The following is an 18,790-nucleotide window of genomic DNA, read 5'->3' on the forward strand; positions in this document are numbered from 1 at the left end:
GAAACAAACTTTATTCATATGTATGACAAATTCTGTGTCGCAGGTGACTTCCGTCTCAATCCTCCTTCGAGACTTATCTCCGAGTTACATCTCATTTTTATTCATATCACCCAATATCTCCCGGATGCAAGCTCACAGCAGCGCACTCCTAACCGCACGGCCAACTCGCCCGGTTGTAATATGAATAAGAAATAGAGGCCTAAAGCCGCTTCTAACCAGGGGGCTACGCCCCCAGACCCCCTTTCCTTGATCACATACCAATGGTTTTGTCACTAGCCGGACCTAACATATCGAGACCAATGGCTCCGTCACTAGAAAAAAATATTTTATACACACAAAGTATATAGAAAAAGGAAACTTTTATACCAGCATAGAACGTACCTTAATTGCGATCTCCACAAACACCAATGTCCATTTTCAACAGTAACTTGATTACCATAGCAAGGAATACATTGGTACGTCATATGCTTAATTTTAAATTTGAAGAATTTTGAACTGAAGTTATTTTGTAATCCATTTCTAAGTTTGCTTTTATTAACACCTTATTCACGTAATACTGTGCGTATTGTGATTTTTACAATTAAAGTGAGAATTAAGTAGTTTACTAAAGTAATTAGGTTTAAAGATTGATAAGGTGAGGTGTAGCCTGTGTATTTAAAATACTGGTTGTTAGATCAGTAGATAGTCTATTAGATCTATATTTTTGGTAAACGTAGTTCCGAAGTTGTTTGTCCAACCCTTGTCCCGTTTCCCTACGGGGTCGGGTATGAGGTGAGATGAATTTGTCGTGGCGGTTTTTTATGACCGGATGCCCTTCCTGACGTCAACCTCATCAGAGGAGTTAATGAGAGATGAAATGAATGACGTGATATATGATAGTAGGGAGAGGGTGAAACCCGGTGCCGGCACATAGCCTACTCCTGTCGAATAGCACCAAGGGGTCGGCTCAAGGCTTAACGTCCCCATCCGACGGACGAATCACCATCAACAGCGTCATATGCCCTCACTCCATATGAGCACTGCGGAGAGGTTTGGAATTTAATCCAGGCTTTTGGCACGCAATCTAGTGATTAGAAATTGTATACCACCACCTCCCCTACCCTGCCGGCCAACATTCTGATGGTGAAAATTTTTTCGACCAACGGGACTCGAACCGGCTAACCTCGGTGTTAGACCGTTTTTTTTAGACTTCAGCGCCTTAACGATCACGGCCACCAGGCGGGCTAAACGTAGTTCCGAAGTATGGATCTATAATTGATGAAATCATGAGCTTACCATGTTTATACGGAATAATACAGTTCAGTTTGAAATAATGCTTCTCACATAGTGAAAAAGGAAAATCATTCCAATAAATGAGATTGTTGATCAATCTTGAAACAATATTTCTTTGAAGTATAACTATCTGGATAATCAGAGTAACGTCGTGGTATACCAGCTAATCCTAAGAAATGTTGGGGGAAAGACTGTTAAGTTTACACCTACAAATATAGTTGTAAATTGGAATTTTAATCATATGGGTTTAATGTCAATCCTGTAAATAAAGAATATCATTGAATAAATCCGGCTCTAATTGGAAATACTGCTCCTACAGATAGAACACATTGGAAGTGAGCAACAACGCAATATGTATCATGCAAACTAATATCAACTGAGGAATTAGCTAATAATATTATATTTTAATTTCACATATTTTACAACCTGAAATGCTTAATTTTTAAGATTTATTTCACAACCTGATAAGCTTAATTCTGAAGACTTTTAAACTGAAGTTCTTTTTTATAATCCATTTCTAAATTCCGCACTTTAAGTTCATGTTCACGTTCTAGACATTTTAACCTTTTAGAATAAAATTCTTGTTTCAACTGATACAAGCTGTCGCCTCTCTTCCTTCCGCATGCTGAACTCGATGCTTCATGACGGGCCACACTTTCTTTTGGAGGAAGCACACTGTTATCAACAGGAATGTCCTTGATCACACCTTAGTCACCCACTTCCCCATCCTCTACTACCTCTACTAACACTTCAGGTTGCTGCCTGCCCGAGTCATCTACCGCAGCATTGAAATTCTGGTCGTCATCAAAAGGATTTAGTAACGGTAAACTCTGCTGCTGTAGTGCACCAATTAACTTTCCTTCCGTACTACTCAGTGTGGAAATAACAGCACTGCCTCCGCCTGTTTTGTGTAGTTCAGTCTGAAAACATAAAACAAGTTCGTTCCAATGAGTACCATATTAATGTATGTTGATTACATGACATGAATTATTATAAATATAAACTACTCTTTCCACAAAATAAAAAAAAGTATTTGATACTTACCTTCTCATTTACGAGTGATTTCTTGGTCCTCTTCTTTATGTTCTCATAACATAACCTAAGATTTTTCCAGTCCCTCTGGACGCCAATACTACTGGAATTAAACTCGGTTTCAATTTCTTTTCAGGCCTTCTCTTTCTATTATGATATCACCATATCGGTTCTTTTATTCTCAATTATATGTTTGTACCTCGATAGTACAATATCAACCAGGTCGTCCTCTTCCTTCGCTGTGAAATTCGCAGAACGCTTCTTTGAAGTTCCTTCCATGTTTACTTCGCGAGATCTCAATAATTTCTTCTTCTGCTAATTCAGCAGTCACGGCCAGGTCAATCCCAAAATATAACAATTATCCAACGAGCCGATTTATTTCGTATTTCATTTGTCTTGCGGTGTTGCCACGACTACTTTAAATCCGATTACATTTGAACTACAAATGTGTAAACCGAGTTCAGTTTTATACAACGCGATGAAGTCGTAATCTCAGTTCATTTTCAGAACTAGGTTCGTAATTGATCTCCAGTCAGATGTCTTAACATAACCAGGCCTAGGACGAGTGTCATTTTTGTCATGAGCATGTTACCCATATCGTCGATCTTTCTCTTCAGCTCCTCACATGACTGCTTATTTTCTGAGATAGATTATTTTATTTATTCGTTAGTTTCCCTTTCCTGTGGCGAGGTGAGTTATAGTTATTATTTCTCATACAGCCAAAGAAGTTTGCTTTTCTTCCGTTTTAAAATCTAAAATTCTCCCGTTGTCAATCCATCACAGACCTTGAGGTGCCATCTGTCACTGTAAGCTCTACTATTAGATCTAGCCTCCCAGTTCTTCTTATCTTTGGAAGTGAGATACTAATTCCCACCTCACTTGCTGTTTGCTCAGTTGGTGTTCCTGTTTATAAGCATGGCCGAAGACGCCGAGGGAGAAATGAATTCATCGAATAATGACGTTTTAAGTGTTGACAAATATCGCAAGCTGGTGAGATCATATCTTGATATGGTAAGAAGACACTGCATGTTTACTCAGTTATTAGAGAACTATGTACTCGAACTGTACAATTATCCATTCACTTTTAGGTTATAGTAAACTCTTGCATGCATCCGGGAGATAGTAGGTTCGAATCCCACTATCGGCAGCCCTGAAGATGGTTTTCCGTGGTTTCCTATTTTCACACCAGGCAAATGCTGGGGCTGTACCTTAATTAAGGCCACGGCCGCTTCCTTCCAACTCGTAGGCCTTTCCTATCCCATCGTCGCCATAAGACCTATCTGTGTCGGTGCGACGTAAAGCCCCTAGCAAAAAAAAAAAAAGAAAAAAAACTCTTGCATGCCGGGCTGAGTGGCTCAGACGTTTGAGGCGTTGGCCTTCTGACCCCAACTTGACAGGTTCGATTCTGGCTTAGTACGGTGGTATTTGAAGGTGTTCATACGTCAGCCTCGTATCGGTAGATTTACTGGCACTTAAAACTCCTGCGAGACAAAATTCCGGCACTTCGGCGTCTCCAAAAACCGTAAAAGTAGTTAGTGGGACGTGAGGCAAATAACATTATTATAAACTGTTGCATTGAGAGTTAACCACTTAAATAATGATGGAATTTTCAGAATATGTCTTAACCCTCAAATAGAAGTGTGATTTTTATTACATAACTGGAAAGATATGATCCTTTTCCAAAATCTGTACAGATATTCAAGAAGAGAATAAACAGGAACAGAGAAAATAAATTAAATGTTAGAGAGTATTCGACCAGTGCAGGATAATGTAAATAAAAAATGTGTGTGAATAAATTAATTCCATCCCCTGGTCTAAGGAGTTTGGACAGGCAAAGTAGGGGACTGCCTGTAGGGGTGAAGTACAGTGGGGACTTTGAGGGCCCTGGGACCGCTACGGTAGCTTTGAAGGCCCTTCAGGAACCCTGAAAAGTGGTGGCAAAAGGGGCTCTGCTTAAAGGGCCCCATACACGCGCAGACTTAGTCGGAGGTAAGTCTGCGCAAACCAGTCTCTTCAGACATATCAAGTCTCTGACATTCTGGCGTTGCTTGAATTCAGCTGGAGACTTTGCGACGAATGCGCTATCTCAGAGTTGCGGCAATAAATGTAAACGTGGTAACCTACAAATATGAAAACTGAAATCTCTTTTTGCACGTCTTCTTCGTGCAGAGCGCTACATTATGTCCAAATAACAACTCATCTTCTATACTGACTATCTAATTAATTTCAATCCATATATATTTTTCAACCATCCGAAGCGCAAAATCGTAAACAGAAAACAGCTGAGCGCGTCGTATTCAACTTCCTCGGGAAATAATCATTTAGTCTGAGCGTGTGTGCAACTGCATACTTCCGTCTTACCTCCCGGAGGCAAGTCTGTGCAGGTAAGTATTCCAGAATTCTGCGCATGCATGGGGCCCTTAAGACGCAGCAAGTCGTTATGCTACTTAGGTTTCAGAATGGGTAAAAATAATATATACCAGTTGTATAGTATCATTTGAAGTAATTCCACATAATGTATATCAGTTGACTATATTTGTAAGTAGTACAGGAGATATTATAAGTAGAATTTTGTAAACAATATAAATTTATTAAGGATGAGCTGTGCGTTTAATAGAAAAAATTGTTAGCGTAAATTGTATAACATTGTATTATAGGAAAATTTTCTTCTTGTTAATTTAATATTTAATGCTTGACAATAATGTATTTTAGTGTACCATTTGCCACCGAGGTGCACACCTCATTTGCAAATAAAGATATTTTGATTTTATTTTATTTTGAATATGTGTCTGACAGACACGGTTATGCAAAAACCATACATTGATTGATTTTATTAATGGGAGAAGAGCGCACAATATGCATAAAATAATACATAAAATTACTCAGAGCAGAGATCTTGCAATGACACTAGTTTTTCTGTACAAAGAAGAGCATGATATCTATCACAATGTCTTTTGCATAGGACACATATGCAATCCGTACATGGGTGATGGTACACTTTTGTTGCGCAGATCTTGTGATGAAAACCGTGGATCGCAAAGCGTGTTACGGTGTGATGAAGCTCGTAGCCTGGACTGTTCCATTCTGTGGATGTCATTGCTGCCGTGGAGTGGAAATCTAAGGGAATTTCTTTCTTGTTTTGCTGGAGCTTTGGGAGCATTTGGGAATAATGTTCCCTTGGTGGCAGTTGTAAAGTTGATCTCAGATCTTCTATGAAGAAAGATTCCTGAACTAGTTCATAAATGAGTTGTTATGAAATGTATTTTGACAAGCATTGCACTTTCTTTAAGTAGATGGCTTTAACTTTCTTCATATCTTTTAAGTTACTCTTACTGGGATTATCTCAAATAAGACCCAGACTATATGTTATGATAGAGACAACCTTCGCTTTGAAAAGTTTAAATGCCGTTTCTACTGACAAGTCACGTAATTTGCTGATATCATGCATGGTCCTGATGGCACCTTTGATGTGAAGGGTGTAAGTTTTCCCTTGCGTCTGTAATGTTATGCCTAGATATTTGAAGAAGCTAACATTGCGAAGTGGTTCATCATTCAGGTACAGTACATCTCCTTGGGTATTTTTCCTCCTCTTCTGAAGATCATCGTGACTGTTTTCAAGGTATTTATTTGTAGGTAGTTTCTATTGGCCCAATCAGTCAGTCGATTCAAGCTGTTTTGTAATTCCTCTCTGGAACTTGAGAACATAGCTACGTCGTCTGAATAAATCAGCATCTTCACTCTCCCAGACTCCACCACTTGAGTAATGTCTGCTGTCACTATGTTGAGCAGTAGGGGGCTTAATGCGTCACTCTGTAAGACTCCATTCAGTTGCTCTATAGGCTTTGATTTGGTTATGCTGTCGTCTATTTCCACTTGATTATTGCTTAGCTTGCCATCGACATGGTGTACAATGTAGTGATCTTTGCGAATTATTGATATTAGTTTTTTTATCACCATCATTCTGGTGATTCTGTTGAAAGCTTTTGTAAAGTCAACGAAGACGACTTACAGTTTGTATTAGAGTACCCGTAAGGTGCCTTGAATGTTCTCCAACAATAACTCTGTTGTTTGCATGGTTGATCTCTCTTTTCTAAATCCAAATTGCTCGTCTGGGATGTGGCCATCGACTATCTTTGTCAGTCTTTCCGTCAGTATTTTGGTGAAAATCTTAAAAACGTTCTTTCTAAGGAAATCCCTCTGTACGAGTTAGGGTCACTAGGGTCACCTTTTCCCTTATAGTAGATTTGATAGTAGATTTCCTCCATGAATCAGGTATTCTGCCTTGCAGAATATGTTTCCAAAAGAATAGGGGCTGCTGATTAAATGTTCATTAAATATTGAATCAGGTCCGCATGGTTTCTTGACTTGACTATTGCGAATTTCCACGGAGACTTCTTCTGTTGAGATAAGTTCAAAGCCTCCCACAGGGAGGACATGCGTGGGTCTGATATCTTTTTCCTGCAATACACGACTCAAATGATTAATCCACGTCTCCATGGGAATATCCCTGGGAAACCTTGCCTGTCTATGTTTCGTCGCTTGAAAGGGATCTTTTTCTGCTTCTGCTATGACTGTTAACTCCTTCCTCTTCTGGAAATCCACTTTTGCCTGCTTGAGGACAGTTGTGTATTCTCTTCTTTTCCTTGCATAAATTCCCAACACCTCTTCTGTTGGAAGATTCTGTTTGTTATGCAGGGCTTCTATTGCCATTTTCCTCATATGACAGCACGTTGCGTTGAACCACGTTTTCGCTTTTCTAAATGATTTTGTATTGGGTTGTATGGCTTGTTGTGTCGAGTTAGTGAATCATATCCAAATTTGCATCATTTCTGTAAGTGGTGCATTTATTTATTAGTGCAATGAAAAAAGTTAATATTTCACTAAACATTGCTATTAAGCAAAGATTCCAACACTTAGACTTAATACTTTCTTGAATATTCATTACAGTGGACCTTTGCGATAACGACCATAACTGTGTAAAGAAACGTTACGGATATGCTTTAAATTCACAATTGTTTTAGTTCACCTCTCAAACACTTTATTCACAGTTGCTTTAGTTCACCCTTCAAACACTTAATGCACGTTTTTCTGGAGTTTTCCAGGCATACAGGTCAATCACAACTCACGCACTTATATGTAGTGTTTCTGTTGTTCTGGTAAGGACAAAGACTGCACTTCCTTTTTCTTTCTAATTTGTCACTCTTCACTAGCCTTTGTTCATCTTCCTTCTCCTCTGAATATTTTCCAAGGACATTTTGAACTATAATCCTCAAATCTGCCCTGAAATTGGATAAGGAGCCTATTTTCAAGATGTTTCATTAGATTTACAGGCGGTTCTTTAATTAACCTCTACCTGGAGAAACTTTTTGTTGTTCTAAAGCATAAGTAGAGAATGCAGCTGTTCACTGTACTTATATTTAGTAATGTAAAAATCACTGCTAGAGGCCAGTGTCTACATTTTCTATTAGATGAGTAGTTTGCACATTTTTGGTCGAACATGTCTACTCCACCTTTGGTGCTGTTGTAGAAGGCTACCATTTCAGCTTGCCCTATCACTTCATCAACTCCTTTTGAGAAATGCATATTGGATATTAGTAGTACTGCTTTGTTCTTTTTTTGGTTCTACTGACAATAGAGTGATTTTATCACTGAATCCATAAAAAGAAGAGCCAAAAGCCCTATCGTTTGAAGGCAGAAATCGATTGGGAATTTCTCATTTATTTTTCTTCAGTGTACCTACGTACACCCTTGCTCTGATGTTGTCTGACAAGTTCTATGGGTGAGAACCAATTGTCTCCTGTTACTGTTCACTATTAGTTGCACTAACCGAACAACTGATTGTGTACTGTACTGGTAAAATAGCTCGACTTTATGAATTAATTTTAAAGTTAGTACGAAATAGTTCTCAGGGCAATACTCGCTGATTTCTAGCTAGGGCTTTTTTACAGGAGGCAGGGTCCTATCTACAAGAAATTTTTTAAATTAGATTGAATAATAGATTTTTATTCACAAAATGCATTTCAAAGTGCACATCATCTTATTGTTGATAATCGCTGTCTTCAACATCGCCTTTTGATGACCCATGCTCCCAGTTCACCAGGCGGAACCAGGTTCTGGAAGTTGCCAATGTTACATTGAGATAAGGCCGGAACACCCAGGTCTGTTTGATATAGGTTTGAGTATCAAACTTTTGACGTTCTGGACGATCTCCGACGATGTTGCGGAGTAATCGCTCGGCACATAACATACACGAGTGTCCAATTTTACACAGTCCCCCGACACTTTGGTTTAACAACACTGTTTCATTTAATAATGGTTGGAATATGCCATCAAATTCACTCTTAATCTTGTAGATAGATTTTATAAGTTCACTAAAGATGAAGATGCGGGTAGCATCGAGATTGGAAGAAAATAAAGCACAGTTTATGAATAGAAATAATGAAACTGAAAATTGTTCACGCACTTGGCACAGTTCGTGGTGATTTTCTACTAAATAAAGTAGCACTTGACATTGAAAGAAATGTATGACTGCTGTAGAGTTTATGAAAGACACTGCTGCCAGTTATGAAATAATACTAAACACTTTGACGAAGAAATAAGGTTGAAATGAAAAGCACAGTCCGTTGTTAGGTGCACTTGACATTAAATAAAATAGGTGACTGTTTGAGAGTTTATCAAAGACACTGCTGTCAGTCACACACAAATAATTTACGCACTGTTCAGAAGAAATAATACATAATTTTGTTTGAATTGGATAAAGAACACAGTTTGAGTTCGGAGTGAAACCTTGCTGTCACAGCACACGATTATGGTAATCACTTGCATTAACATTCATGTGAAAGTTCGAACACTTTCATAAACACCCTTGTTTATAAATGAAATTATGCTGACTTGAGATTTAATAAAATATCACAGTTAATAGTATAACGTAGTAGTGTCACATTGTGATTAATGACGTGTTTGTTCAGAGACTAAGTTCACACAGGCAATGTGGTAATAAACTCGGTTCTACAAGAACGAGAAGTTTCTACAAGTGCACAGAATATAAGTTCAACTCAACTGTTGTCACCTAAATCCAATACACGACTTGTCATAATCAGAGTTCCAACACACGCAAAATTTATAAGTTCAACTTGACGGATATAATCTGAGTCTACTATATAAAGACTTTGAATAATTTGATCTTCAGCACACGCAAAAATTACAAGTTCAACTTGAGTGATAGACTCAATGTTCATTTGTTATACATTAGAGTTCACACGCACACAATTTATAATTTCAACACGACTGTCAGAATTTAAGTCCCACATGAAGACTTGAAATATTCGAAGATAGCCTCTGTCAGCACTTTGACGAACACTGCAGCGTGGAGAGTCAGGCTGGACACCCAGCTATGACTGTCTGATCGGGTCTAGTGAGCTCAGCTTATATTCAGTTCGGGGCTCCTATGTCATCATATAACGTGATCACTTCGAAGTTGATTATCTCGTGAATCCCTTGACAGATTTTCTCGAGATTTACAATTTGAGACGTTTATGTTATCTTCTTCAAAATGACGTATCGCTCAAGTCGCTGCGATTATTATTACAGAAGTTTAAAAAAATTTTCAATCGAATGTTCGCGAAGGGGTGACGTTGATATCCAGAACATAGCAGGCCATGCAGGCTACACGTTGCGTTAGGCGGGTAGTCTATCTCGTCCCTGCAGCTACATCACACACACAGCTGTTACTGGCTCACCTGCTCGCTTCTCCGAACGTAAACAAACCAAGTTCGCTCTGAATGTCTTGCGTGACGATGAAGTACAATTAATAGCCAAAAAATACAGCAGGTACAGGTCGTAACCGGTACATATCCCTCCCTCTCAGGTAAAAAGAAAATACTCTGAGATTTGAGGCATATTATTCATAGAAGAAATCCAGTCGAGAGTCTTCTGTGCTCAACTGACAATATGAAATAAGATGTCATGTCCATGCCTGAAAATTTTTTTTTCCATAAAATCGCTTAATGACATCTTTAAGCGGAGGAGGGTGGTCGTACTCAAGTACCAGTCGGTCATTCAAGGCACGAGCGTCCAAGCATAATCGCAGGTTACCATTGGGTTTCCTTACTATGGTGAGCGGATTAATATGGGGCGTAACGCACTTGGAGATAATTCCTTCAGCCTCCATCTGATGAATCAGTGTCCTGGTTTCATCCTTATATTTCTCAGGCACCGGGTATGGCTTATATTTATAGGGCGAATCCTTGACGTTGAAGTGGTGTCTAAAATTTTTAATCTCTCCAGGCTTCTCATCGAAGACGTCCGGATATGTCTGATAAATCTCTTCTTCCGCCACTGCTATGTTAGGGTGGTAATCTGGGGCTTCAGTTACACTGGAGATGTAGGTGAGAAAATCAGGCTTTTTGTCATTCAAAATTTTATCGATCGGTCCCTCTTCATCGGGATCACCCTCTTCTTTTGACACGGTTTCTTCTTCTTCTCCTTCGGGATCACCCTCTTCTTTCTGTACCTGGTCGACTGGGGCGGCATCGCCAATCACACCATCGACTTGTGTATGGGGTAAATCAATCCCTTGAAGTCTATGATCTTCACCGTCTACCAGCTGTAACTCTACAGATCCAATCCTACATAGATGAATAATGTTGGCAGAGTAGAATAATGTTGGCAGAGTAGTCAATGGTAGCCTTATGTTTAGATAGAAAGTCTAAACCCAAGATAAGGTTAAACTTCATAGGCGAAACTATCAGAAAAATATGCTTGCACACTTCTTCATTGATAGCAAACTCAAGGAAGACTTGCTGCTTACATTTGATATTCCTGTCAGGAATAATGCCCTTGATCTTAACTTGCGCTACCGGCAAAATGAGAATGTTATATCTGTCCTTAATTAATGTTATCAACTTGTCAGATATTAGGGAAAGTTGCACTCCCAAATCCAGTAGTGATGTTACTTGAAATTCCCCAATGGTAATATTGATTATCGGTAAACTTCGTTGGATATGTTGACGAATGGGTAACTCGTCTTCAAATACTAAATTATCATCATCATCAATGTGCCAATAATTAACTATGTCCACATGGAATGACCCGACCTCCTCATTTTCAGGCAATCTTATTTCCGAAAAATTAAAGTTTTTCTTTGGCAACAGCACTTGTAGACTCTGGATTTTGAGCAAAAGTGTTGCTTCTCTTATGGTATTCTTATTATTCAAGAGAAGTCGCTCCAGGTTGATGAACCTCTTGTTTCTTCTGATGGAGGTAGTCCTGCGTTTCCTTCCACCGTTTGTGCAAGTCAGTGTTGTTTGGGTCTCTACCCTCTTCTTGTCTTTTCTCTTGTTTTAACCAGGTAGGTTTAGTTTGGTATGGCGCCTGGCCACGGTATGGGTGTTTCCTATACCCTCTGTACTGCGTAGGTGAAGATTGAGTATCTCTCTCTTCCCTTCTATCCGCTCGTTCAGGACTTTGTCGCGATGGTTCAGAAGTGTTAACTTGAACTGGATGGGCGGCTACGTCTTTACTCTTGCTCAGTTTCAAAGTACCCTGCACATGAGCAGTATCAAGACGTAGTAATACAGCATCTAATTGATCCAAGTTCTGAATGTTCGCTGCTACTAAGATCTCTTGAACGTGAGAAGGATACTGTAACGTAATGACCTGTATGAGTTCCTTCTCAGGCAAAGGAGGGTGTAAATACTGCATCTTCTTCAACTGAGATAATAAAAAATCTGCATATCGAGAGGTGTTGATGGAGGTGTTATACCTTCTCGAATACAGTTGACGTTTGATCGGGTGCTGAGTTTCTGCATTCCAAAAACGCCTTCTTGAAGTCGGAATGTGTCTTAAAATTAAATTTTAAGACGGCGTACCAGGAAAGAGCCTTGCCTTATAATAATCGGGCGACTGTTCTTAGTTTTCTATCTTTGCTAATTTTGTGCTCTTGAAAATATTCTTCTACATTAATCAGAAACTCTTTAGCCGTGTAATCTTCTTTACCGGAGAATTTAGGAGGTTTCTCCTCTTGGACTTTAACAGTAGTTGATGACCCTCTTGTTTCTTCTGATGGAGGTAGTCTATCGAACTATGAATAGGTCTGGACGTATCTCGAGATTCAAGATTAACGACTTTAGTAGCTAGTTGATCGAGATTATTCTTGACATCTCCCAACTGGAGTTGGACTATTCCTTCGACTTGTTTGACATCATTCTTTAATTCAGTTTTAAGTTCACCAACTACGACTAATTTGTATGGTCGTATTATCGGCCTGTTGAGTGAACCATTTGTCAAACTCGCCCTGCTTAGCTTTTAATAAAGCAACTTTGTTTCCAACTCTGGAAATGTCATTCTTAACCGTGTCCCTAAGGGTATATTGGACAGAAACAATTTTAGCCTGCATTTGTGAAAGCTGACCATGTGATTCCTGAAATTGTGTCTTGAAAGCTTCAGTGTCCTGCGAAAGCTGTTGGAATGAAGGAAGAACCTTCTTCACATCTTCCCTAACAATTTCGATAACTTGATTCTTAATAGTGTTTTTCATTTCTTTGACATTACGAGTTAGTTGAGAATGGATTTCAGTGAATCGGTCATCAATTTTCTTATTGGACTCTGTGAATCTTTCTTCTATCCTAACACTTGCTTGATTGAAGCATGATTCTAAGTTCGCATGCATTTCAGTAAATTGGGATTGAACTACATCATGTAACCGCTGTTCTAATTCGGTATTTGATTCAGCTAAATTGTTTAAACGCTGTTCCATACGAGTATTAGATTCTGCTAACCGCTTATCTAACTTAGTATTTGATTCAGCCAGGTTATTTAAATGTTGTTCTAAATTAGCAATATTAGCAATAGTTTGAACATTAGCCTCAGCTATGCTAGAGAGATTGCTATTATTTTCAGCGAGGCATCGCTCTAAGTTAGCGCATGTTGCAGTAAGCCTAGTTTCTAAATTGGCGTTAGCCTCACTCATATTAAGCCTATGGGCTTCAATTGCTGCTGATATGTTATCCATATTTATGGCAATTTTAATACCTCAAAAGTGTTACACTTAGAAAATTTTCAATCATTAATGGAAATATAAGTTTGCTTTAGAAGTTCAAAAGCAGTCAGTTCAGCACATATTAACACACAGAAGAACACATAAAACACATAAATTATTTGCCACGTCCAGGGCATAAGTTTCACTTAGTAAAAAGAAAAACACCACATCCAGGGTGTTGTGATTGTCTATTAATTTGATAGGAATATTAACCTAGCTATCGTGCCCCAATGTGTAGGGTGCCACATATACTACCCTCGTCTCTGTACCAGTAAAATAGCCCGGCTTTATGAATTAATTTTAAAGTTAGCACGAAGTAGTTCTCAGAGCAATACTGGGTGATTTCTAGCTAGGGCTTGGTACAGGAGGCAGAATCCTATCTACAAGAAAATTTTTAATTAGATTGAATAATAGTTTTTTATTCAGAAAATGCATTTCAAAGTGTACATCACCTTACTGTTGATAGTCGCTGTCTTCAACATCGCCTTTTGATGACCCGTGCTCCCAGTTCACCAGGCGGAACGGGACTGGAACACGTTCTGGAAGTTGCCAATATTACGTTGAGATAAGGCCGGAACACCCAGGTCGGTTTGATAATCACTCGTCACATAACATACACGACTGTCCAAATTTACAGTCCCCTGACATTTTGGTTTAACAACACTGTTTCTTTTAATAATGGTTGGGATATGCCATCGAATTCACTCTTAATCTTGTAGATAGAATTTATAAGTTCACTGAAGATGAAGATGTGGGTAGCATCGAGATTGGGAGAAAATAAAGCACAGTTCATGAATAGAAATAATGAAACTGAAAATTGTTCACGCACTTGGCACAGTTTGTGGTGATTTTCCACTAAATACATTGACATTGAAAGAAATGTATGACTGCTGTAGAGTTTATCAAAGACACTGCTGTCAGTTATGAAATAATACTAAACACTTTGACGAAGAAATAAGGTTGAAATGAAAAGCACAGTCTGTTGTTAGGCGCACTTGACATTAAATAAAATAGGTGACTGTTTGAGAGTTTATCATAGACACTGCTGTCAGTCACACACAAATAATTTACACACTGTTCAGAAGAAATAATACACAATTTTGTTTGCGTATTTGCCGCTCAGAAACCAATCCGGAAGCTCTGAGTTTGAACGAGCTTGCATTGACCGAGTGACACTTGAAGATGTTTCAGTGGTAGCATTGCTACGTATCCATTACGGGGTGAGTAGTGTTGAAGAACCTTGATTGTGGAGTCATCAATGTACCATTACTGAGCAGACTACAAAGGCATTATGGAGTCCTTACGAGTGTATTACAAGGTTATGACTAGTCATTCCCAGTGTGTATTCTGCAGAAGACGCTACATAGTGTTCATTTGTCAGTCATCTCTGGTTTATTCCTCTCTGAGGTAATGCACAGTGTGTGAGGTGGTTTATAAATCTGGAGTTAATGTGTTGTTTTGCACAGAACTGATTATGGCTTGATGAAACTGTACGCCATTCATTGTTAATTTCTTGACAACATAGATATCTAATCAAGAAAATATTTTCACCTAATCGATACCTTTCTTTTAATTTTGCCTTTAGCAATTTATAAAATCATTAAGAATAATAGGACATGTTTCGATCGCTTTGCGATCATTGTCAGCTGCATACACAAAAGGTTAGATAAAAAGCATAAAGCAGTCACATAGTTAAATCTTTGTTGACTTTAAAAACGAATGGTAGTAATGTTAGTAAAGGACGAAGGAGGTAGTGTGTGATGGGGGAGGGTTGTTACAAAGACATTAAACTTAAAATGAATTAAAAATACTATCTATGAGCTAAAATGTCTTCGGTATCATTTTAAGTCCCGAAGGCTTAATAAAAATCACTTGTTGTTTTAACAAACTAAATTAATTGGTGTTGTGATCCTGAAGAAATGTTTTTTTTTCTGAAATATGCTTCTTCTTTACTTGACTTCTAGTTTTCTTCCTCGTCACTTTGTACTGTACTAAGAAGGCTGATCCTCTTGTTTATCCTTTTCTAAGTGGAAAGGGTGTTTCTGCTGTTGGTTGAATTAAGAGTTGTATTCATAAACATATCATGTTGGATAGCTTGTTGTACGATCTGTAACCGGCAGAAAGAAATATGCGTCTATTAATTAAAATCGCCTGGGGAAGTGTTGTCTAAGGTAATTGTTTAAAATAATGGAAATTGATTTAGAAATTTTGAACTTATCCCTGTCCAATTCACTTCCTTTACTGCCCGTATTTACGGGTGTGGGTCTGTTTTTACTTTCCTCGACCTTGTGTAATAGTGATGTGATGGGGTCTGTATGCTAGCTTGATTTGGAGGGGGGAATGGAAGCAAGGATGTGTCGTCATTTGTTGTTTCTCGCAAGGCTTGTGTCTGTGACGTAGAGCCCTCGTGCTTGCTTGTTACAATTGCTGGGCGTTTGATTCCTACCTAATAAATCCATGTATCTCAGTATATGTTCATATAAGGGATTTCTTTGTTCATTCATCTCATTTAAGTTCTTGTCCTTATTATTTAACTTATCCAGAAAAATGTGAATATTTTCTAAACTATTCATCAGTCTCCTTTATTTATTCTATTAATAATTACAAGGACTTGTTTGATATCTATAAATTTATGACCCATCTCATGTGTACTCCCATTGTGGCTATATTTTTCTGCATTGACGTGTTCTTGATAACTTATTGCAAAGTTCCGTCTAGATTGCCCTACATATGTGGCCTTGCACTGGTTGCAAATCAACTTATAAATTCCTGAATCCTGGAAACATTCTTCTTTGTTCATATTACCCATGTTGTTGAAAAACCTGTGCCTAGTATTATTGTTTGTTGAAAACGCTACCTTGATGTCGTATTTCTTTAAAAAATGTGTAATTACGTAAATTGATTGTTAAATTTGTTTGTTGTTTACATTTACGTTTAGTGATTAACCCGTTAATACTTTTAAGACGAAAGCCTTTAATCAAGGCCTGTTGTCGGAAGAGAGCATGTTCTGTATTTCTCTCTTTGTTGCTTAACGGAATTTCAAAGGCCGTATTAATAAAGCTATAATACACAGATTTTTTCTGTGAATCGGGATGTAGAGAGTTATTATGAATCGTGGTTGGACTAAATGTAGGCTTCCTATGTATTCCAAAGTAAAATAGGTTTCCTTTTCTAGTTGTTGTAACGTCTAAAAAGTTGATCGATCCATTTTTCTCTTTTTCAATCGTAAACTGTATATTAGGATCTAAGGTGTTCAGGACGTTCAAAATACTAAGACCGTTATTGAGGTCCTTATTAATTATAGCATATATATCATCTACATAGCGTACCCACAAATCAAGCCCTTAAATGTGGTCTACAATACGAGAATGCTCCAAGTGATCCAAATATATATTAGCTAATATGCCTGAAGCTTGTTGGTAAATTTTGTTGTTAAATAAAAAGTAGTTCTAGTTAAGTACAAATTTATGGATTGTCGTGAACTCTTCTATTTCGCGTATGCTAATCCGTTTGTGTTCTAATAAGTTAGTTTTTATGATGTTAATGGTCTTCTCTATATTAGTATACATGTCTTTTATATCAAATGAACAAGTAACATGAGAAGGTTTGATTTTAAAGTCATCATTCGTCTTACAGAAGTCACTAGAATTTTTTACGGCAGTGTTAGAATGAAAAACATAGTTTTGTGTTAAAAACTTATGAATGTATTGTGATATTTTATACGTGGGGCTCTTACGGAAATTAATTACTGGTCTAATAGGTATATCTTTTTTATGCAACTGGTTTCATATTTATCATATTTACCAGCTTTTGTGATTCCTGCTCACTTAAAAGGAAAGTAGTTTGTTTGAGGGGGGAGGGGAAGCGAGGACGTGTCGCCATTTGTTGTTTCTCGTGATGAGGTGGCTTCTGTCTGTGACGTAGAGCCCTCGTGCTTGCTTTTCACAATTGCTGGGCATTTGATTCCTACCTAATAAATCCATGTATCTCGGTATATGTTCGTATAAGGGATTTCTTTGTTCATTCATCTCATTTAAGTTCTTGTCCGTATTAATTAACTTATCCAGAAAAATGTGAATATTTTCTAAACTATTCATCAGTCTCCTTTATTTATTCTATTAATAATTACAAGGTTTTGTTTGATATCTGTAAATTTATGACCTGTCTCATATGTACTCCCATTGCGGAAAACCTTCTATATTTTTCTGCATTGACGTGTTCTTGATAACTTGTTGCAAAGTTCCGCCCGGATTGCCCTACATATGTGGCCTTGCACTGGTTGCAAATCAACTTACAAATTCTTGCATCCTGGAAACATTCTTCTTTGTTCTTATTAACCGTGTTGTGGTTGAAAAACCTGTGCCTAGTATTATTGTTTGTTGAAAACGCTACCTTGATGTCGTTCTTAATTCAACGACCAGCGAAAACACTTTTTCCACTTAGAAAAGGATAGACAAGAGGTGCTCTTTTGTTCATGTAATAAGGTTAAGAATGGGCTGTCGTTTTACCTGTATGAAACCATCAGTCTGAAGCATCGTCTTCAGACCTATATATGTTTGTAAATAGTAGGAGTTGTTGCTGAATGTTAATTTTTATAAGTGGCAAAACGAGTTGGTCTCATCACGTGACAATTATTGTTGTTGTTTGTTTTGTTTCATTTTGTTTTGGGAGTAAATCCACGTAGTGAAACTTACAGTAAATCTTTTATTGGTGGAGTAAGGAAAAACTTGCATGGCATGCTACGCAAATTTATTTTCAGGGTTAAATAGTAGCTGGTACGGTAATGAAGGAAGATAGGAGCCTTGTCAGCGTGATGACTGCTGCCTTGGGAGGAGGAGTTCCTTCATGCTCTACAGAGTCAGTTATTCCTGTAAATATTTATTTCAAATTAATGTTTTATTTCATTACCCAGATTTAGTGTTCAAATTTTGCCATAAAGTTACAATCTAAATAAATTTCTGTCGAGATCCCTAAGGCTTGCGATCCCATGGCCAAACCAAAGAGTTGTAACTCATTATAATTTCAACCGCTACTTTTCCGATATTTCGTACAGATATCCGTTCAAACTATCACGAAGGTAATAATTTATTACATTAAATAACACGATAAGCCTGTAAACATCGATTTAAAGAGAATTCACGGTAATTTCACTGGAAATTACGGTACTTAACAGTTTTTTGGATTGTTGACGATTGTTGCTACATGCACATGATAGTTGTGTGAATAAATACAAAGTCAGCTGATTCATTATTCCGATAATTTGTAGTCTTAGTTCCCTGCATACTTTGTACTTTCCACCTTCGTTTATTCACCGAGTAAAAGTTAATAATCAAATTCCTACATCCCAATAATATTGCATTTCAAGCTCCCGGCGTGGTTTTGACAGAAATTATAGTAGACAACCTCTTATTCTCAGCATTTAAGGACACTTTTATTCTCCCTCCTGCG

General features: G+C 37.9%; 1 protein-coding gene across 4 annotated transcripts in view; it reads left to right on the forward strand.

The window, feature by feature from the left end:
* The first annotated feature begins 3,187 nt into the window (after positions 1-3,187).
* Cdc16 (cell division cycle protein 16) overlaps positions 3,188-18,790 on the forward strand; it is a 300,876-nt gene continuing 285,273 nt past the window's right edge. The window contains exon 1 of one of the 4 annotated variants that reach the window (XM_067137914.2): positions 3,188-3,315. In XM_067137914.2, coding sequence (XP_066994015.2) covers positions 3,220-3,315 — 96 coding nt within the window. In that variant the 5' untranslated portion in view covers positions 3,188-3,219. Of the gene's footprint in view, positions 3,316-17,624; positions 17,803-17,969; positions 18,213-18,790 lie in introns of those variants that run through there. The other 3 variants (XM_067137918.2, XM_067137916.2, XM_067137915.2) reach the window with 3 other exon arrangements.

Source organism: Anabrus simplex, chromosome 1, assembly GCF_040414725.1.
Source record: "Anabrus simplex isolate iqAnaSimp1 chromosome 1, ASM4041472v1, whole genome shotgun sequence".
NCBI lineage: Eukaryota > Metazoa > Arthropoda > Insecta > Orthoptera > Tettigoniidae > Anabrus > Anabrus simplex.